This window comes from Mustela lutreola, chromosome 6, assembly GCF_030435805.1.
Source record: "Mustela lutreola isolate mMusLut2 chromosome 6, mMusLut2.pri, whole genome shotgun sequence".
NCBI classification, from domain to species: Eukaryota; Metazoa; Chordata; class Mammalia; order Carnivora; family Mustelidae; genus Mustela; species Mustela lutreola.
Window position 1 is genome coordinate 22,260,253 of NC_081295.1, and position 23,432 is coordinate 22,283,684.

The window sequence follows — 23,432 nt, forward strand, 5'->3', positions numbered from 1 at the left end:
CAGATCCACTGATTAATATTTTGCCCCATTTGTTCTTTCTTCCTGAACCACTAGAGAGCACTTTGTTGACATCTTGTCCCTTTATTCATAAATACTTCAGCATTTATTTCCCAAGAACAAGAGTTTTCAAAATAATGCTTTTTTAAAATCAAATCACAAAGTTAACATAAAATCAGAATAAATTTTAAAAAAATACATTGACTACAAAGAAAAATACTCTGACTTCATTTTGCACAAAAAGAGGAGCTTTTTGGCCTGTTTTGCTTACTGTGATACTCCTCTAGACTCTACCATAGTACCTGTGTACACAGCAGGTGCTCAACAAATCCCTGCTAATTTCTTAATTGTGCTGTGATATTATATTGACTGCATTTTTAAAAAGATTCTATTTATTTTAAAGAGAGACAGAGAGAGATTGCAAGCAGGGGGAGGGGCAGAGAGAGAGAGAGAGAGAGACAGGAGAATCTCAGGCAGCCTCTGCAGTGAGCATTGAGCCCAACCATGGGGCTCAATCTCACGACCCCAAGATCATGACCTGAGCTAAAATCAAGAGTCGGTTGCCCAGGTGACTGAGCCACCCAGGAGTCCCTGTTGACTGCATTTCTAAAAAAAAGTATTTCTAAAGAAAAGCAAAGGCAATAACAGCAATATATCCAATCATTTCTTTATTTCCCATCATTTATAGTTGCCCAGTTACAAAAAGGAAAAACTTTCAGAGGTAAAGGACTCCTAGGAAATTAACTCTCTAGGATGAGACAAAACAGATTACAATGTGAGCCAACTGATGGGTGGGACCTGCTCTCTTCACAGGTAGCGGTTCCTGATGTATTCTCGGTACATGGCAGTGTCTTCTTTGCCAAGGGGCTGCATGATCCCTTGACTGGCCTGGATGTGGGCTTGGAAGATCTCTGTAGATCTTCTGTCTACTCGCGGAGGCTGAACTTCATAGATGTTGTCTTGTGAGAAAGCTGAGATAGGTGTTCTACAAAAGAGAAGGGAAGACAAGGCTACGTTAAAGAGAATAAAGTGAAGGACCCACAAGGGAGCTATGGTCTCAAAGCATTCAAGAGCTGCCGACCTTGACGACCATGCGGACTTAACAGTAATAAGTAGTGGTAGTGACCTCCCCTGTGTATCTCCTAAGCTGGCTTCCTCTCCTGCCCACAGGACAGAGCTGACCCACCAACTGTGCAGGGAATCTTCCCTGAAGCACAGGCTAAGCAGGCACCCCTCCTCTGTTCCTGCAGCCCCAGACACACCTATGTCTGTGCACCCATATGCCTCCCCCAAACGACCAGAGTAACTTTAGGTGGGGGCTGTACATTTTCTGCTCCTTGATACATCATAGAAACTCAGTGTTTTTTTTTTTTTTTTGGTATATTAATTTTGTATCCTGCCACTTTACTGAATTCGTTTATTAGTTCTAACAATTACAGTTTTTAAAAGGAAGATTTACAAGGAATCCATGAAGTAAGGGATATGAATTCCTTCCTCACATAGAGAAGAAGAGCAGATGAGTTTGTATGTATAAAGGGCTCCCTTAGCATAATGCTTGGCACAATGTAAGTGCTCAGTAAATGTCAACTATGATTAATAATTACAGGTGCGTAATTCTTTATCTGCAATTCTGAAATCCTAAAAGCTTTAATGACCAAATGTTACTTGGATGGTAAAACGTGACCCAGCTGAAATTCATTTGGTGGCGTATCCTAACCTGAACCAACAATACTCATTCCACTTCGTGTGAATATTAATGTGTTTCATTATCAGACAAGTCCTCAGATCACACTGGGGATGTACCATCCTGGTATGCTAACACCCCAAAACTGTGAATTCTGAAACACATCTGGCCTCAGGCTTTTGCTGAGAGACTGTAGATCTGTAAGACCCAGCTTCTTTCCTTTCTGGGGTATTGAAAAGCACCCAAGAATCTCTTTACTCAAAAATACGCCCCTATTCCCAACCACCCAGCCTAACTTCATGTGTGGAATTTCCTTCTACCCACTGAAGAAGGTGCTGTCTCCACAAGGGCCTTGTCAAAATGCAGTTTGGTGTCTGACACAACCTTAAGTCACTGAAGATGGAGCACCTACTAGTTATTGCATCCTTAGTGACAGCAGGCCCTCAAGGGATGAGTCAGTCAGCCAAGTCAGGTGTGATGCAGAGTGAGCATGTGTGCAGAGTGTGAATGGAGGGTCAAGAAGGGTCCACTGATGGGGAAGACAGTCCACAAAAAATGGTGCCATAAGGGACTGGTGTACAATGACAATACACTATCATGTACCCCAGGGCTGGCCCTCTGAGGTGGGGGGCACTTCCTACACCAGAGCATCCTGCCCATCAGGAAGGCATCCTGGATGCCTGGCGGTTTGCTCAGCTGGGGTCCCTGCAGCTGGGGGAGTTGCTCTGCTGGCAGGAGCAGAATTGGGCCTCAGCCCCAGCTAGGTCTGGACTTGGGATGTCAACACTTCAAAAGACAACAGGAAGTGCAGACATACAGTAGAAGACAGGAGTTGTACAGTAATGCCGCACCCTCTTAGGACACATTACCATCAAATGGGGGGTCTTCTAACCCAGAAAACAGTGTGCTTTGTCTTTCCCTGGAATGCTAACACATCCTGCCATTGCTGGAGATGTATCAAATTCCATGAAAATAAAATAGAACTGGAGGTGGAACATTCTTTCTGGAAACCAGCCTCAATTGTTTTCACCTCAGGAGAATACATTTCAACTCAAATCTGGTATCTAGTTTGTGAAATACTCCTATATTTTTTTAAAGATTTTATTTATTTATTTGACAGAGAGAGATGACAAGCAGGCAGAGAGGCAGGCAGAGAGAGAGGAGGAAGCAGGCTCCCTGCTGAGCAGAGAGCCCGATGCGGGGCTCGATCCCACGACCCCGAGATCACGACCCGAGCCGAAGGCAGCGGTTTAACCCACTGAGCCACCCAGGTGTCCCAATACTCCTATTTTTTAAAGCACTTAAATAATTTCACACAATATTAGAATGTGACCTTTAAGTAAATAAAAACCAAAGGAAAATGATTTACTCAAATTAAAAAAAAAAAAAAATGAAGGTAAAAGACATCCTGAAACGTCTGAACCTCAATCTGGCCTCCAGCCTAGCAGCAGAGCTTTCTTCAAAACACAGAAGTGACAGTTATTTTGATGTCTGTGGAGAACACACTGTAATGGTGAACAATTAGGATGATTAATAATACGAACTCTTCTCCTCAATATTCCCTCACAAAAACATAGCAACTCTCCAGTCATTCACATAATTCACATTGAAATGCTAGAATTCTTTAATGGTAGCTAATATTCAGGAGCAAACCTTTTTCACCTGAACCTTTGAAATGAAGACTCCATTAGGGTTTTTAGAGATTGTCATCAAAGTACCAGTCACAGACAGCAACTATGCCTGAACCACACCATCTACACCTGTCTAGTGTCTTCCCCTTCTCAAATCTCTTTTACGTATATGATCTTACTTAATTTTCACACTCATCCTGGAGGAAGGAAGCATAGGGATTAGACCCTCCATGTCACAGAGGAGAGAGATATTTTAAGTCAATCTAAAAATGGGGCTAATGGTTTCTGTCCTGTCTTTGAAGCCAAACCTCTCTGCCCAGAACTGTCTGCGCATTAGTGACCTCTCTGGCCGAAATCACACCAGACATTTGATAGATGTAGGAAGATACCGTCTGGGTACTCAACCTTCAGGGGTTTAGAAAGAGGAAATGCCAAGTGACCAAGGCATTGTCTGACCCTTCAGAGGCCTCGGCTGACTATGTGGAATATCATGGCGGCTGGGCACAAGCCTGTGGATGTGGGGCCGGGGCAACCTCGGATGGGGCCAGAGATCAGCCACTTTCACCCAGGGCCTTTGCTTTCCGACCAGTAAAGCAACCAGGAGTCCTCACCCTACTTCTTGGTTAACTGCCTCATGGCCACGTGGAAGCATGGAGGCCATTACCACACTCAATATGAAAAGCCAGACATCAGCCTGAAATGACATCCGACTGACTGGAAGCTGGGTTTAGGGTTCCAGCACCACCTCACTACGGTTTCAAAACAACACAGGGAGTCAGAAAATGCATCAACCATCCCCCTTGTCCTTTCTATTCTTCTAGATTCAAAGTCTATGTTAAATAACAAAGTTGTAATATTAGAATGCTTATTATTGGATTGGGGCCAGAAAGACACTTCAGAGATACCCAATATCATTGGCATAATCAGAAAAATGAGGAGGAAGAAACCGATTCACAGAGAAAGTTTTGTTTCTTTGTTTTACTCAGTTGTCAAGAACCCAGTGACAATGAGCTCCCCATGGTGTTAAGGCAGTGGCTCTCCAAGTGTGGTTCCCAGACTAGGAGCATCAGCATCACCAGAGAACTTGTTAGAAATATAAATTCTCAGGCCCTACTCCAGACCCACTGAAATGGTTAGCAAGGCCCGTGCTTCTGACACTTGCTTAAGTTTGAGACTCTTTGGTCTAAGAAGACCAAAATGTATCTAAATGCTAAAGAGATCTTATTTGTGGTCAGTCAGCAGCATGGAACACTTGGAAACAACTCTCTTTTCCAATGATATACTACCCTAACCCTCCATCAAGAATCATAATTCGACATTTAATTGCAAATATACTAGACATCACACATTTCCTCAGGAAGAGATAGATCTGATTTCTGCAGGAGCTTACACATTTCCAAGGTGGGAAAGAAATACAAAAACATCCAAGACCCTCACAGGGGGGTGCTGGTCAGCACCTTGTCTATGGGGGTATCGGAGAGAGATAGGTAACCCAGTAATGCTTTCAATACTACATGGAACAGTCTTTATTGGCTTCCATGGCATCTGTTTCTAGACAAAAAACCAGTATTTAAACACTAAATGAGGTGGAAATTGTGAAACTACTTTCTTTTCCTCATTCTAGTCGAGAAATCTGGCTTATTACTGCACTTTCATGGTGGAAAAAATGGTTGCACTTTTCTCTCCTGACCATCAACAGAGGGAGTTTTGTTTTCAACTTCTCCTCACAGCCCCCAAAGGGATAAGACCTCCTTCTCCTAGTTCAAGTAGTTCCCAGTAGTATTTCTGGACATAAAAGATTATAATTACAAATGTGTGGGCTCATTTCTTTTTATCTATGGAACCTAGTTCCATCTTCAAAGAAGAGCTCTGTATTTCCCCTCAAGGAATGTTATGGTCTTATTTAAAATAATATATGTGCAAGTTCATTTACGGGCTGCTTAACCCAGACTGCCTAGTGTGCTCAAACACCAGGGACCAATGTCACTTGGCCTCCGCTGCAGTTCCCGCTCACAGAAGAGAAACACCTCAGGCAGAAATTCAGAAGACACACCACATGTTTTTAAAGAACATACTTATTGATGCCCTTTTATGCTCTTTCTTGGAAGTGGTATTACTCGCTTGGTTATAATATGATCATGTCTGATAATAATCCTATCTTACAAGGAAATATTTAATCGGTCAGACTGAAATGTCTTCTTAATTTAGTTATGTCCCAGTAATTTGTGGCTGGTGACAGAAAAATGGGACCATATTTGTATAATTTCAACAATACTATATACGTGATACTTGTGCATTTGTTAAAATCTTCTCTTTTTCCCAGGATTAGCATTTTGGTATACATCAGACTCCATTTGGCACTTCCAGAAATTTCTGTGATGGTTCTGGTCACAGAATCTCTTTCCCGTCTGTTGCTATCCCAAACTCCCAGTTTCCTGTTTCTTTCACAGAATCAACTAAATGATTCTTTGTTGGTCATAACTGATCATTAGGTCATTTCTTTCATTATTTCCTCTGCTTTCCGAGAGAAACTATCACAAGGGCAGGTTCAAATTGCTCAGGTGCTCTGGTCTCAGTGGAGTAAAACCTTAGCAAATGCCTTAAAATCACCAGTCCTTGATTATTAGTCTATTTGTCTTTCTGCAGGTCTTATAATTACTTTTAGAAAATAATAGAAATAATATTAGATTACCAATATTAATAATATTAAATTATTTAAATATTATTATTAAATAACATTAAAGTAAATAGAAATAGAAAATAATAGAATAGAAAAAATATTTAGAAAATAATTTCTAAAAAATTAGAAAAATGTGGCTTTTAAAACGCATTTGTCCAATATGGTGGCCATTAGCCACATGTGGTTATTTAAATATAATTAAAATTAAATGAAATTTAAAATTAGTTCCTCAGTAGCATGGGTCCCATTTCAAGTGTCTGTGAGCCACACACAGCAAATGATCGCTGTTGGACACAGTACAGATATAGAATATTTCCATCATCACAGAAAGATCTGTGGGATGGAATGTTTTCAAACCTCTTCCCTATTATTTTTTCCTCACAAATTCTGGCCAATTTTAGGTCTCTCTAAGATCATTACCCTAATATATTTTTGTAGGGTATTTATCACTCTCTGATCTTTTATTTATGTGTTTATATACTTACTAGGAATATGAATACCATTTTGATCACCTCTTTATCTCCAATGGCCAGAAGAGCACCTGGTATATGGTAAGTGCTCAAAATTATTCATTGAATGAATGAATGACATCTGGTTAAGGAATATTGGGTTTCTAAATTCAGAACCTGAATTTAGTGTGATTTGGATTACTTAAGATGATAGGGTAGCTAGGGTTTCCCATCAGAAGCTTTCTCTTCAGTTCCTTTCTTCAGATAATCCATAAGTGGACAAGGAAACTGACGGCAAGCCGAGTGCCTTCTATCAGGATAAAACCATCAGAGTTGCTCAAAAAACAATGGTGAGGCAGAAGCAGTGGGTCCTTATCCTCGAGAGGTGAGAAAACAGCAACTCATGCAGATTAACAAAGTTACTACATGGGCTGAAATCAAGAAGAATGTGTCAATCTTCAAATCACCTCTAATACAACAAAAAGCAAAATATACCCTTCTATTCTGGGGTTCAAGAAAGCAGGCACATACCTGTCGTGCCAATTTCAACACCAGAAATATGGGTAAGCTGCCTTGCCCCTCTAGGATACTTCCACATGTCTTCGGGTTTATACATGTGATACCACAGAGTGAAGGTGGTGGGCTGGAGGGGCAAGTGCTAGCCCGTGATCCGTGTAATGGGAAATTGAACCATGTTAGTACTGCTGATAAGATTCTAAACGTTATCAAGGTAAAGAAATTAATTTCCTTTTTATTCCTACTAAAAGACAACAAGTCTATATTAACACACAAAATGCTATGAATCTATGGGGCCCATGGGCGGCTCAGTCAGTTAAGCCTCTGACTCCTGATTTTGGCTCAGTTTGTGATCTCAGCGTCAGGAGATCGAGCCCTACATCGGGCTCCACACTTAGTGGGGAGTCTGCTTCTCTTCCTCTGCCCCTTCCCTTGCTTGTGCATGTACACGCTTTCTCTCAAATAAATAAATCTTTTTTTTAAAATGCTATGAATCTAATATATGATCTCTAACAAAGCCCAATTATTTCAGCCTAATTATGCCACTGAAAGCTAGTGAGCATGTCACAGAATAATGAACAAATCTGATTTCTTTATGTGCAAACATTTCCAAATCCTTTTAATAGCTGTTATTATAACAAGATGATTGGGCTGTCCTCCAACAGAGACACTGAAAGGGAGGGTTGGAAATCCCACAGGCAGGTTAAAATTCATTAATAAGAGGACAATCATGCCAGTCTTTAAACAACCCACCACAGAAGCAAAAAGCGGTGATAAGAAGGAAGCAAAGAATATAATCTGTGCTGATGGGACATAAAAGGTATAACCTCACACACCATAGACGCCACGCAGGCTGCTCCGTGTGTATATGAGGCCCTTCAAAGGCTCAGCACTAAGGAACCTTGACTCCACAAAGCAGAGTAGGTCTTTTAAGACTTTGACAGGAGAGGAGCAGGTGGCGAATGGGAATGAAGAGAGCACAAGGACAGCAAAACCCTTCTTGGGTGTTTCTCAAACACTTATCTGCCTTCTACCATATGCATTCGCCACGTCTAAGGCTGTTAAACTCTATCTTTGGAAGACTCATTTGTCATTTTTCACTAGATCCATTAGATGAAGAAATAGCATATGCTTACACACAAACATGCTACATATACAGATAAAATATTTACCTATAATACAGATCAATGCTCATATACACTAAAATATATTTGTGCTTACATACATTATATACATATATGTAGTCTTTGAACACATTGCTGTGGAAAGGGTAATCCGTATATTCCAATGCGCCCCACAAAATGACGTGCTTCAAATGAGCCCATGTGAACTCATTTTTACCATGTCCATTTTATGGACCTTTACAACACACAGATACTGGAACAAAAGGACAGCTGATGAGCCTCCAGGGCAATGGAGCCAGGAAATCTAGAAAACATACTGTAATATTTACTATTTCTTAGGGCTGGAACACCTTGCTCTTAAAATGTGACTTTATATTGTTATATAGAAAAGAATCAATGTAATATACATCTTAGAGGCTGTTACAGGTTTGTCCGGGTAAAGTTTTCGGTGACATTACATCTCTGCCTTAAATTAAAAGTGATTTTTTTGTCAAACATAAAAAAATTAACAATGTTTACCCAATATTTACCATGGAAAAACTACTGTGTTTCAGAATTGTCGATGCATTTCAGACTTTTATTGCAAAATAAAACACAGACATAGGAAGCCACGCAAAACAGACACATAGAAATATTATAAAGTGGACACCACCTGGGTCAAGAAACAGAAATTTTGGCAGCTAAACCCTTTCCATGTGCCCCATTCCCGTCAAAACCATAGTCACTATTATCCCAACTGGCACAGTAATCTCTTCCTTGTGCTTTTAAAACTGAGTTTTTCATTCAAATGTACATCTCCAGACTTTCATTTAATCTTGCCCATTTTCAAAAGTGGGATATGCTTTTTAATCTACAGATTCTCTCGCCTTTCTTTTCCTTACAATTCATCGATTGAAATATCCAGGTTGTAGAGCTTCTCTCAGCCTAGATTTTGCTGACTGCATATTTATAATGCAGTTCAAAATGTTCCTCTGTCCTTTATATTTCTGCAAGTCAGCAAGTGCATCCAGAAGCTTGGTGAGAATTTGCTTCTCTTGCTTTGGCAAGTCTGGAGGCGGTGGTGTGCTGGTTCATCAGGAGGGCTGGACTAAGTTGTTTATCTCTTTTGATGTTAACAGCCAATAATGCTCAATGCCTACATCTGTTAACACTGGGGACTGCCCATACTATTTCTTTTTCATTAATTAGTTGAAACTCTGTTTTTTTTTTTTTTTTTTTTCCTTTTAAGGGTGCTTTTCCTCACCTCTTATTTGATTATCCAGTGGTATAAGTCATACAATTCAAAGTGTCATATACTTGATTCTTTTCCCCTTTATTTTCCAGTTTTCTGGATAATGACATGATTCCCTAGAGCCCTTCCAAAGTGATCAGAATTTTTTAAAAAAATTATAAACTCATGGATTTAAACATATTTGATGAGTTCCATTCCACTGCAATTATTATTGAAGTTCCAAATTATCCTATCCTTGTCCAGTGGGAGTCTCTTCAAGTTCATTCATGAATCCTCTTGATATGACCCCAGCAATCACTAATGGCTTTCTTGCTATCTAGATTGACAAGATGCTCCAGGATCCTTGTGTCCATTTCCTGACGCTGACCTGGAATCAGCTATTTCTCCCAGAGCTCTGGTTCCTTTTAGTGGGGGAATTGGTATTTCAAGACCACCATGTGGGTACTGGAGATTCCCCTTGTTCCTGGGGCCACTGTATGTGTGAATGCATGTACTTATACATTTTTCCTGCTTCCCAGGGACAAAGAGGATGGCAGAGTTAGAACAGCCCATAATTATTTACTTCATGTGCCCCATATTGAACCTATATCAGCATTGGAATTACAATTAACTATTGCCACCAATATGATTCCTGAAGACACTCTACTCTGCCTGTCCTTCCCACAGTACCTCCCCATTTTTTCACATACTGTACTCTCCCTCTTTTAACCTGCATTTTGATTCTATAAGTTTACAGCTCACAGTGGTCTTTATGTCACTGCCTTTCCAGTCATTCTGATTGTTTCAAGTTCCTTCTCCACTACATCCCACAGGAAGGCCTCATGGGAACAATATGCTGAGTTCTTACTTGTAACAGTTTGTCTCTGCTTTCATAGTTAAAAGATTTGGAAATAATACCTTCAGCTCACATTTCTTTCCCTATTACTCCTTTTTTTTTTTTTTTTTTTTTTGATATAATGAGTTCCCCATGTAAAAAGTCTGAGGATGATCTAATTATTTTTCTCTTACAAGTCTGTCCTTTGGTTTAGATAGCTAAAGGATTTTTTTTTTCCCTTTAAAGTCTAGTTTACGTACTATACTGTATCATTCTAGGTCACCATTCACATGTATATGGTGTGCTCTCTCAATATATAGGTTTTTTAAAAAGATTTTATTTATTTATTTGACAGAGATCACAAGTAGGCAGAGGGGCAGGCGGAGAGAGAAAGGGGGAAGCAGGCTGCTTGCCGCGCAGAGAGCCCGATTCAGGACTCCATCCCAGGACCCTGGGATCATGACCTGAGCCCAAGGCAGAGGCTTAACCCACTGAGTCACCCAGGTGCCCCTCAATATATAGTTTTAAATAGTTATTTCAGAAGGTATTTTTAGCATTACAGTTTTTAGTAAATTTTTGCTAAGATCTATTTATTTATTTTGGAGACAGAGAAAGTGGAGGGTGAGAAGGGTGCAGAGGGAGAGGGAGAGAAGCAAGTAGACTCCCCGCTGCGAGCAGAGCCCCACATGGAGCTCGATCCCATGACCCTGAGGCTATGACCTGAGCCGAAACCAAGAGTCAGACGATCAATTGACTAAGCCATCCAGGTGCCTCTAGTATTTTTTGTTGTTGTTGTTCCCTTGCTTTATTTTTCTTCCTCAAGACTCCTATTATCCATAGTAAATTTTCTTTGCCTATTGCCAGTATCTGACACTTTCTCTTAAATCTTTGTGTTTTTTCTTTCATTTCTTTTTGCATTTTTAAGTTTTGTATTTTAAGCACATTTTGAAACAGCACGCTTCAGTTTTGATCTCTTTTTCTGATGTCTTCCCGGCATGCTTTCACGGTCTGCAGGGAAACAGGCCTCCTCTGTCTTCTTCTGTTCCTCTCGTCACCTTATATGGTGTGGAACCTCGATACTTTTCTGATGCTCATTATGTAAAATGAGTTTTCCTGAACCTTTAGAAGGTGGAGAAGAAAGTCTGACTGACTTGACAGAACTCCCTCTTGGGTTGCTTCTGTGATGTATTCAAAGCCACGCACGCAGCTTTCCCCGAGGTCTTGCACCTCTCCCCTTTCTCTGCTTCTCTTTCCTTCATGTCTCCTGTCATGGTCCTGCTCAATTTTGACTCCATGGGGAGTCAGATGGGTCCCCTGACCTGGAGGGAGCTTTGGTGGTTGGTTTCAAACATTTACATGGCCAGACTGGCCCCACTACTTTCAGAATCCACCCGGAAGCCCCTGCACTCAGCTGGTACTGAATCGGGTAAAGCCTCCAACAGGCCGCCATGTGTTCCTGCTCACTACTCATGTGTGTCAGATTCCCTGTTGTTCCTTCCCTGCTCCTTCCTCTTGTACAAACATGGATATGATGTAAGCCTGGTGACCCTTAGACCACCGCCTGCTTGTATTAGGGACCCTGTATTTAGGGATATCTTCTCACAGTTTTGAGGTAAATGCCTACGGGTATTTGCTTTTGCTACCTGGTTGTTCAGTTTTATGTGAGATTCAGAGTTTAAAACTATGTTGTTGCTGTCTTCTTCCCAGAACCAACGGGCCACAGCTGTATTTTTAGAGGTGGGGGAGGGGCAGAGGGAGAGAGAATCTAAGCAGGTTCCACGTCCAGGGCAGCGGAGTCTGACGCAGGGCTGGGTCTCAGGATCATGAGATCATGATCTGAGCCAAAATCAGGAGTCAGACACTTAACCAACCGAGTCACCCAGGTATTCCTAGGTAAAGCTATTTTTTTTTAAAAAGATTTTATTTATTTATTGGACAGACAGAGATCACAAGTAGGGCGAGAGGCAGACAGAGAGAGACAAGAGGAAGCAGGCTCCCCACTGAGCAGAGAGCCCAAAGTGAGGCTCGATCCCAGGACCCTGGGATCATGACCCGAGCCGAAGGGAGCCGCTTAACCAAATGAGCTACCCAAATGCCCCTGTAAGCTATTTTTAAAAGAATATTTTTCATCTACCTCCAAAGCTGATCCCTAAATTTGGCACATCACTGCCTGTGTGGCTATCCCGTCCCTGCTGCCGAGGCAGAGATCCTGTCACGACAGCTCTGCCCATTCAGGGCTGCTCTGGGAGAAAGTCTTCTTCAGCTAGATTCCTGCTTCTACTTGGTCAGGTCCTACTGTCCTCCGAGACAGCAGCGCACTGCAGATGTCCAGATGTGGTAGCTGTTCAGTGATTCAGAGACTTGGGGGATGCAGGCAGAAGGTGGTGGATGCAGGCAGAAGGTGGTAGAGCTCTTCGTGTTGTGGTTCACCTGCACCTGGCTGATGAGGCTGGGCCTCCAGAGCAGCTGCAGTCCAAGCAGAGTTAGGAAAATCAGCTATTCTTTTATTGTAGTGGGTGGGAGATGGCCAGGAGATCGGTTAGATTTAGGTCACGGGGCTTAGTGGACAAGGCAGTCTTTCCGGAGAGCTGCCCAAGGACCTTGCCCCGCTATCTGAGCAGGGTGCCTTCACCATTCTTGCCTAACGGGAGTCATATGTTTCCTATTTTCTCCCTTTGGCAGGAGACTCTCATGGTACTCACGTGTTTCCTATTTTCTCTCTTTCTGAGTTTTTATTTTCCTTTGCAACCATTGTATATAGGGAGCAGACAGGTAGTTTTTTTGTACACAGGTCAGTAGATCATGAGAAGCCTCATCTGGACCTGATAAAGATGACTGCACAGAACCTAGAGATGGTGGGCACTGGGGAAAGGAGTGGGTTCTGTGGATAGCACAGGAGTAGGCATGGATATCTGGTGGCTTAACGAGTAGACTGTGACAGATAACAGTGTTTAGATTCCCCAATATCTACCTGAACTCCCTTTCTAGTGTGTGGGGGCTGAAAAGTGGAAAAAAAAAATCCCAGACTCCCTTGCAATTTGGGTTCAAAATGTGGTTTAGGTTCTACTCAGCCCTTGTACTCACAGGAGGCTTAGATTTAAAACCAAGTCATATGGAAAGAAGCGAGCTATTGGGTATCAGTTCAACAGGCGGCCACAAAGGCAACACGTTCTTGAGTTGGCTGCGGGGATGGTGGCTTCCTGGTGAGAGCTGAGGTGGTTGGTGTGGCACCCGGCAGCTACTTGGGACAGATTCCTGATTAGGGCAAACGCAGAAGCCACTCTGAGAGGAGTTGTTCCTTAAAAGCTCAGTCTAGAGTTTTTTCTTCACCCCTCCAGCCATTCTGAAAGTCACTTTAAGCCCTATAACAAATCACTTCTGGTTTACTCTATGTGGAATGGATTATGTTTTCACAACTGATCTCTGACCAGCAGAAGAGCTTTTTGTTGCAGAATAAAAACGAAACAGCTCTGGCTCTCTCTTGCTTTACCAAGGGGCAGGCAGCCAGCCTTTCCAAGTGAGCATTGTTCCGAGATGGTCCTGGCGGGAAAGGGATACTTCCAGCACTCGGGCATGGGTATGGTTGCTGCCCGAGGGGACAGAAGGGACAGTCTGCCACCAGCACACCGATGAGCAGCAATGCTGGTACTTGCTATGTTTCGGCCATACCCATTGACATTTTTATTTGTCCATGTACAAATAACACGTACAATGACACTGCACATTCTCTCGGAGAACTATCAAATAAAAATGTCATTTGGGTTTTTAAAAGAGCGTTTGGGTTCAGAGAAATGAAGCAGGATGATTCTCAGATCTAAACTATGTAAAAGCCAATTTAGGATGCAATTTATAAACTGTATGGTTTCCCTCCCGTTTAGAGGACACATTATCTATATTAGTACAAAAAGAAATGCAGTTTCCCCTCTATTTCAGCTCTGTTTTATGACAAACACCAGACGAGCAGCCAGTTTTATTTGGCTGCATTGTTCTGCAGGCTGTAAGTTGAACATTTCAGCTACTGTATAATGGGAGCACACTTGGCTCTGCACCACAGGCAACAGGGGCTGGTTCTCCTGCATAGCACTGGGACTGTCCTGCCACCAAAGGATAGGGTACACATCAAGCACGTAACAGCTGTTCTCAAAGGGCAAAGAACATAACTGCACCTCTCAGAGTCAGCCCTTCCCCACCTATATGCAGGGCCGAACTCTGCCCCGGGGATACCGGTCACCCATCAGGCATGACACAGGGACCTCTGGGAACAATCTGTCCTTTTGGTCCTCAAATTTCCTGGAACAGCAGCAGCAGTTTATTTTTCTACTAAATTTTTATTTTAGAACCTCTTGAGACTTGTAGAATCATCGTGCAGAGTCAAGAGAGTTCCCATACAGCCACACCTAGTTTCCCTGATCATTCACATCTTCCATGAGTCTGGGACATCTGTTGCCATTAATGAACTGATATCAACACATTATTATTAGCTGAAGTCCAGATGTGTCCTTTTCCTGGTCCAGGGTCCCATTCAAGATCCATTACATTTTTAGTCATGTCACCTTGGTTTCTTCTTGGGGGTGACAGCTGATGATCCTTGTCTTTGATGGCCTTGGTAGTTCTAAAGAGTACTTAGCCTACCTCTTTTCAGAGCCGTCCCTCACTTTACTAACAAGGAGAATCAGAGAAAATGGTTCTTGGGAAGGAGGTATCAGATGGATCATGAGCCTTCAAAACAAAATCTAACAGTCCTGAGATTCCCGAAAGACTCCTATGGCTTTGTCTCTGTCAATGTTCACCTGTGATGGAATGCTGGGTGTGCTTCCCAGTGGACGTGTGGACAGCTGCTCAGGGAACTCCTACGGAGCAGAGACTCCCCAACCTGGCTGATCATTACATTCAACTGGAGAATTTCAGAGAACACAGGTTCCCAGCTCTAGTCCAGATGTACTGAATCAGAATCTCGACTAATAGGGTCTTAACTTCTGTATTTTGTATATCTTTTAAAAAATGTTAATTATGGCTTTGATATAGAAAATTATAAAGCAAGGCCCACAGTCTGTTAGTATTATTAATGTACATAAAAGTATATATATAGAAAATTTAAAGAGTAACCAAAAGTCCAAAAATGAAAAGTGAATGCTTCCCTATAATCTATTTAACCATTTTCTAGGGACATTTTGCTTGTTCCATTTTTATTGTTGTCTCTTGTTTGCTTTGGTATTTGTATTCCAACAAGTTTTCCAAGATATTCTGGGGTCATCAGAAATTTGGAACCTAGCACTACAGAAGAAATTCACAACTCATCTATGGAGGGAGAGAATGGCCCTTTCAGAATGACACCCTTATAAAATCATAAAGCCCTGCTCTTCCCCTTCCTCCCCAGAACGAGTCAGCTCTAAAGCCATTAGATGGGGCAGAGCAAGGAGAGGGAGCCTGTAACAGCCTGTAGGTGTTTGAGCCCAAGTGGGGTAAGAGGGCATCCACATTGGGAGGGAAGGCTCGAAGTGGGGAATCAGAGCCCAATCAGGGTAAGGAGGGCATCTCTACAGAGGACAGGTTAAGGGGTTAAGGCCTGAGTGGGTGAGGAGGATATCCTCGTGTAGGGGCAGCCTGAGGTGATATGTCAGGACCTGAGCAGGGAGAGGAAAGTATGGATATCCATGGGGAGGGGTTGCCTCCCAAGGGGTTGAGGAGGCCATTCACAGAGTGGGTAACACTGCAATGGAAGTTGGAGCCCAAATGGAGGGTGTTTGTATGGGGTAAGGGGTAAATGTAATGGTGATAGGAGACTGATCATATCAGAGGGATAAATCATATAAATAAACACACTAAGGGTAACAGAAGCCAAGTTCCTCCCTGTTGAAGAAAGGGGTTCCTAATATGGAAAGAGAGAGAAGGACAGAGACCCTGGATACCCTACAATTAGAGGTATCAATATGAACTCAGAGATTTAAATATCTGTATATTTAAATTTACTGTATTTATAAATATATACACTTGTATTATGTAATATATAAAACATGTGTAGTACATACTTGTGTATATATTTACATAGATACATATGCAAATGTGCGCATGTCTTTTGAGGGGGCCCGGGTGCAGCAACACCTTAATAGCAGCAGACACACCCAGTGCCCAGACCCTGCCTTTTAAACCATTTTCCACTAAAAAGAACCAGGGATCCTTGGAGAAATGACTGATCTCAGGGCTAGGGCAAGCAAAGAACATGATGAGCTCAGAACATCTTGTGCCAGAAATTAAGGGAAGTGTTCAAAGAATGATGAGGACATGTCCAAAGAACACAGGAGCCAGGTTGAAGGGGCTCAGGTAAAACTTGGGACAATTTGAGCATCAAAATAAATAAGGACAGTAACAGATTACACCCTATTTAAAAAAAACAGGAAGCCAAGACCTCATACTGAGAAAAATAACTGTAAAAGTGGTAAGTTTGGTAAAGAACAGGATATTTACAGAGTTTCAAAGTATCTCCCACAAAATATTCATCAATTAAAAGAAAAAGGATCAACTTCATAGGGGAAAAGCCTGGATGGTACCACTTTTAACCAAGGGATGGAAATAAAGATCCTTAGAAATGGGGCAAATTGAAATTGGGTGCCACCTGATAGGATGCAATGGAAAGAACCCACCATCACTTTTGTGATACTCCAGCATGTACTCATTTTGTTCCCTCAGTCAATAAACATTTACTAAGTCCTAGTTTCTGGGGGGTCAGATGATTGTGGTTGAAGTCAAATGGTCAGCTAGGGGGGCAGTCAACTCAAGGTTTAACTGGGGCTGGAGAATCCACTTCCAAGCTCACTCAACATTGTTGGGAGGCCTTCTGGGTAGATGTTGGGTAGATGCTTCAGTGGCCATGTAGGCCTATGCTTAAGGTGGCTCATGACATGGAGGCTTGCTTCCCACAGAGCACGTGATCCAAGAGCATGTCATAACTTAATCACTTCTGCTATATGCTCTGGGTCACAAAGATCAAGTCTGGTTGATCTTTGGGGTGGGGATAACAGGAAGATGGGACCAACATACGGGTGAGGATAACAGGAGGTGGGGCCAGTTTGAAGGTTGACTATCACACTGCCAAAGGTTCATAACCTGAAGATAATCAGGACAAACCCAAATCTTAGGTTATTCTACAAAATAACTGGCCTGTATCCATCAAAGTGTCAAGGTCATGAAAATCAAGGAAGAATGGGGAAGTGTTCCAGAGTGAGAGAGACTAAGGCAACATGACAACTAAATACAGTGTGAGATGGAAAACAAGGTCATTTTGGGATTAAGGACATTACTGGGACATTTGGCAAAAACTTGAATGGGACCAGGGAATTAGTTGGTAGCAATGTATTCATGTTCATTTCCTGATTTTACTAGATTGTAAACTGTGATTTTGTTGGAGAATGTTCTTATTTATAGGAAATATCCACTCGAATGCTAGAGAGAGAGAACATCAGGCCTGAAACTTACTCTCAAATGGTTTGGGACATTCTTCTGTAATTGCAACTTTTAGTTAAGTTTGAGATTGTTTTCATATTAAAAATGTATATAAATTATAAAGAGCTATGACAGAAATTTAAGTGTCTAAGGGAGAAAATTCTAATTCTACTATAGGTGGAATTACATGATGGTACTTTTTATAGGTCAAAAATTGTAGGTGAATATTGCTAATTTCATATGGTTCAACATAATACAAAAATAGCCCAATAAACTAATCAATAGCAAAGATAATGAAACTACGGATTTCAATAAAAATATAAAACACAATGCCCTTTCGAGGACAGCTCTCCTGCAATCACCTCTTTTTCCAGCGTCCCTGAGATCTGCCTCTCTGTAGACCCCCTTCCATCAGTACACAGAGAAGCGGCTGGAATAAGCTGATCTAAGAAACAGTCCCTTGATTTCACCTTCCCCTCCAGATATGTTCCTATTTCTGTGTGCTCCTTCACAGCATTTTTTGAAAGAATGGTTTCTATTCCCCACGTCCTCTTACGCACTCCCCATTTTTCTCTAAACTCACTCTAAGTGGGTTTGCAAAGCTACCACCCGAAAACATTTGCTCATCAAGGCCATCAATAACTTTCCTGCTGATTTTTCTGTCTTCAACACCGCTGCCCACTCCCTCCTTCTCGAGACATTTTCTTCTCTTGGCTTCTGTGAAACTACATTTCTCTTGAGTTTTCTTTTTTTCCTCTTTGCCTTGCCCCCTACAATTCACCCTCCAAAAAAGAAAGCACAGCCATCTTTTACAGGTGTGAACTGGAGCACGCCCCTCTACCGAAAACCCTGCAATAGCTTCCCAATGGACAGAGGAATGCTAAGCTCTCGAGAGAGCTTCTGTGAGATCTGGCCCCTACCCATGCCCACTCCCTCCCATACACATCCTTCTGGCCTCTCACTCAGCCTTCTGCCTGCTTCTCAAACCTGCCAAGCTTGCTCCTACTCTGCTCTCCCATGTATGACCTCTCTGCTTCAAACATTCTTCCCCAATCATCCCAGGGCAAATGCCTCGTCTGCATTCCAGTCCCCGCTCCTGGGTTGATTCCTCCAAGAGACCTGCCCTCCAAACCTAATCTAAAACAGATCCCCACCCTTACTTGCTCCAATCTTTCTCTCCCATCATGCTGGCTTGTGTTTTTCAGAGCATACATCCTAACAGGAAATGGTCTTACTTATTCATTTATTCTTTCAGTGCTTGTCTGTCAACCCAGAACACAAGTGCCCAAGTGTCTTGCCAGTCTTGTTCTTTATCTTGTGTCTAGAACAGTGCCTAACACATAGTAGGTGCTCAATAAATATTTGGTGAGTAAATGAATCACTTGCTTTCTGTTTCAAACTGCTACTGTTCTCAAGCCATCACAGGTCTCACAGATATGATAATTATAGAATCTAAGAGATGACCTTCCTTCCAAGTCACCTTATCTACACTCAGATCAAAGGAAGAACCTCTTCATAACATGGTTGGCAGGTTATCCAGCCTCTTCCTGAGTGCTCTCAGAGATGGCAGAACTCACGACTTCTCATAGTGGACTGTTTCCAGCTCGTTGGAAAGATTCTCTCTGCAGTGACCCGAGATCTTCTTCCTTCTACATTGCACTTATATTAGTCCCTAAAGCAACTTAAAAATGCTCTGCTTCACCTGACAGCGACTCAAATATCACTTGAGGGAGTGATCACGTGACTCCAAATCCTCTTCTCCCAGATAAATACTTGCAGCTACCTCAACACCTCATGTGACGAGAAAAATGGACCCACACAGCAACCGAGAAGACCTGCAAAATTTTAGCAACTTGGTTTAAAAAGTAAAACCTTTCTGACATCTTATCTGAAAAATAAAACGTAAGAGTGCCCTGGAGTATTCCGAGAACACAGTCTCATTTCTCCTGACTGTCCTGTTCTCTGCACGCCTGCTCCCCGCCTCACAGCCGTCCCGAGACCGAGGGAACCTCAGCGATCACAGCCAGCCAGGCCCAGGGGCAGCTTCTCTGAGACAAAGACCCATCTCTGTCAAAATATGACTGTGGCTCTTTGTTCCCATTTCTGGAGAGATTTTACATTTTAGTAAGAGGAGCGAGAACTCTCGTGATGTCACTATCCGCTAATGAGCTTTTGCAGCACAGGCTCTTTGCCCATGGCATTAAACAATTTATTCTATGAAAAAAAACAAAAAACAAAAAACCAAAAAACAACCAGTTTGGATCTGACTCCCCTTGGGGCTCTCATTGTGTGTGTAGTGTGGGAAGAGCAGATGGTTGTGGTTAAACAGGCAACAGTCTGGTGTATGTCACACCCTGTGACTTCCGTCACTCTATAAATACCACTGAATGAAAGAGTAGGGGAGTGAATGAAGGAACCAGTGAACCAGAGGGTCACAGAACTAGTGCGCTAGTCTGAGCCCTCCTTTGACAGATGAGGAGGTAAGGCCGTGACAGGGGATTCAGAGCCCAGGAGTGTCAGATGTGGAACCAGACTCCAAGGCTCCTGGTTCTCAGGCTTGGAACACTTTCCACAGTTTTGCCCGGCCTCTTACTGGGCATCTGTGCAAGTGGATTTCCAGTTAACTGAACAGGCCCAAAGGATTTTGTTTTGTTCTGAATAACTAAGTCATTATAGATGACTTCCTCATATCTGGCTCCCCCCAAAATGATTATTTTAATCAACAACCTACAACCCTTGGCAGTGACACAGTTAAGGACTAGATGTGACCCAATCCTGACCACTGAGGCACGAGAAGTCTGCTCAGCGGGTCTGGGAGCTCCCTGCTGCTAAGGAGGAAATACAGGGGAAACGTCCTTCTTCTCACTTTAGCACTACGTGTTTGACGATGGATGGCACCCGGACACGTTACAGCCATCTTGCTGCCACTTTGAGGATGAGGTGACATTGAGGAAGGGAAAGCAGAGATGGAAAGAAACTGGCGCTTCTCCTCAACCAGTCAAGTCTGGGGTCTGCTCTATCTGTGATCCTTTAGTGACATGAAATTTTAAATCACCTTATCATTTAAACCAGCTGAGTTAGGTGTTCTGTTATTTGGACCTGAAAGTATCCTAAGAGGTTCAAGTCATTTTTTGATAGAAACATTTAAACAGAAAAAAGTTGCTTCCTTGATTTCTGAAACAATTAAAAAACAAAACAAAACAGAAAATAAACATTTCTTCAGCCAGTCATGGATCTCATTCTGTTGGCAAAGACTGAGCAAGGCTGCTACATAGAAATGCTTTGTTTGCCTCGGTGCTGCATTCTGACATAAATGGTCAAACATTCTAAGTCATTAGGGTCTCAAACTTTATAGTTTCAGGACCACTTTATGCTTTTTTTTTTTTTTTAAGATTTATTTATTTGACAGACATCACAAGTAGGCAGAGAAGCAGGCAGAGAGAGAGAGGAAGAAGCAGGCTCCCCGCTGAACAGAGTCCGATGCGGGGTTCGATCCCAGGACTCTGAGATCATGACCCAAGCCAAAGGCAGAGGCCATAACCCACTGAGCCACACAGGTACCCACCACTTTATGCTCTTAAAAGCATTCCTGAGGACCCCAGTAGCTGGTTTATATGGGTTACATCTATTGATATTTACCATATGAGAAATTAAAACTAAGAAATTAAAAAATAGGGGCACCTGGGTGGCTTAGTGGGTTAAGCCTCTGCCTTCAGCTCAGGTCATGATTCCAGGGTCTTGGGATCGAGCCCCACATCAGGCTCTCTGCTCAGCAGGGAGCCTGTTTCCCCCTCTCTCTGCCTGCCTCTCTGCCTACTTGTGATCTCTCTCTCTCTCTCTCTGCTAAATAAATAAATAAAATATTTTTAAAAAAGAAATTAAAAAATATTTACTAGTTTAAAAATAACAATAGTAAACATAGTAAATGTTAATACATTTTTTAAAGATTTTATTTATTTGACAGACAGAGATCACAAGTAGGCAGAAAGGCAGGCAGAGAGAGAGGAAGGGGAGCAGGCTCCCTGCTGAGCAGAGAACCTGATGCGGGGCTCGATCCCAGGACCCTGGGATCATGACCTGAGCTGAAGGCAGAAGTTTTAACCCAGTGAGCCACCCAAGAGCCCCAACATAATATGTTTTAATGAAAAATAACTACATTTTCCAAAACAAAAGAAAATTAGTGACAAAGAAGTAATGTTTGGCATGTTCACAATCTCTTCAATGTCTTAATACAAGACAACTGAATTATTAAATCTTTGTCTGGCTGAATCTGTCATGATATTTTGTTCTGGTTGAGTTATATGAAGAAACTCTGTATCAAGACACAGATGTAGTGAAAAGAAGAGGCACATGCACCCTAATGTTTATAGCAGCAATGTCCACAACAGCCAAACTGTGGAAAGAGCCAAGATGCCCTTCAACAGATGAATGGGTAAAGAAAATGTGGTCCACACATACGACGGAATACTACTCAGCCATCAGAAAGGATGGTGCCTTCCATTTGCATTGACATGGATGGGACTGGAGGGGGCCACGCTAACTGAAGTAAGTCAAGCAGAGAAAGACAATTACCACATGGTTTCACTCATATGTAGAACATAAGCAATAGCACAGAGGACCTAGGGACAGGGAGGGAAATCCAAAGGGGGAGAAATCAGAGAGGGAGACAGACCATGAGAGACTGGACTGTGGGAACCCAACTGAGGGTTGCAGAAGGGAAGGGGGGTGAAGGGAGGGGGTAACCAGGTGATGGGTATAAAGGAGGGCACGTGTTGTGATGAGCACTGGGTGTTACATGCAACTAATGAATCACTGAACACTATATCAAAAATGAACTATGTACTATATGCTGGCTAACTGAACATAGTTTAAGAAAAAAAGGAAAGAAACTCTGACATCACAGAGATGTGAAGTTAGAAAATGAAGGAGTATTTTATAAATCATTCCAGATAATTGTGAACATTCTTCTTTGATACTGCACTATAACTTAACAAGTTTCTTTTTTTTTTAAGATTTTATTTATTTTATAGAAAAAGAGAGAGTGTGTGCACATGTGCGAGCACATAGATGGGAGAGAGGGGCGGGGAGAGAGGTGGAAGCAGACTCCTCGCCGAGCAGCGAGCCTGACACGGGGTTGGAACCCGACATGGGGCTCCAATCCCAAGACCTGGAGATTATGACCTTAGACCAAGTCAGACACTTAACCAACTGAGTCACCCAGGTGCCCCTTGACAAGTTTCTTGAAGGCTAGTTGCAGTGGAGATGAACAACACAATATCAACATTAATAAAAGTTTGGGGGGCGCCTGGGTGGCTCAGTGGGTTAAGCCGCTGCCTTCGGCTCAGGTCATGATCTCAGGGTCCTGGGATCGAGCCCCGCATCAGGCTCTCTGCTCAGCAGGGAGCCTGCTTCCCTCTCTCTCTCTCTCTCTCTCTGCCTGCCTCTCCATCTACTTGTGATTTCTCTCTGTAAAATAAATAAATAAAATCTTTAAAAAAAAAAAAAAAAGTTTGGAAGAAGCTGATTCCAACCCTTAAGGATGACTCTGAGGAACTCGGTGGGGGAAGTAACTGCAGATGTGGTAGAAACAGCAAGAGGTCTGGAATTAGAGGTGGTGCCTGCAGATGGGCCTGAACTGCTGCCATCTCATGAGAAAAGGTTGCTCTCATGAGGAGCTGCTTCTGATGGCTGAGCAAAGACAGTGGCTTCCTGAGATGGAATCTACTGCTGGTGCAGACACTGTCAAGACTGCTGCAATGCCAACAAAAGATTCAGAATATGACAGAAACTTGGCTGATAAAGCAGCATCAGGATTTGAGAGGTCTGACTCCAATTCCAGAAGTTCTACTGTGGGTAAAATGCTATC

General features: G+C 42.5%; 1 protein-coding gene across 3 annotated transcripts in view; it reads right to left on the bottom strand.

The window, feature by feature from the left end:
• Nucleotides 1–648: 648 nt before the first annotated feature.
• The window catches only part of FIG4 (FIG4 phosphoinositide 5-phosphatase), a 125,531-nt gene continuing 102,747 nt past the window's right edge, over nucleotides 649–23,432 (bottom strand). For all 3 annotated transcript variants that reach the window (XM_059176874.1, XM_059176875.1, XM_059176877.1), the window contains one exon: nucleotides 649–982. In XM_059176874.1, the coding sequence (XP_059032857.1) occupies nucleotides 805–982 (178 nt within the window). In that variant the 3' untranslated portion in view covers nucleotides 649–804. The remainder of the gene's footprint in view (nucleotides 983–23,432) is intronic.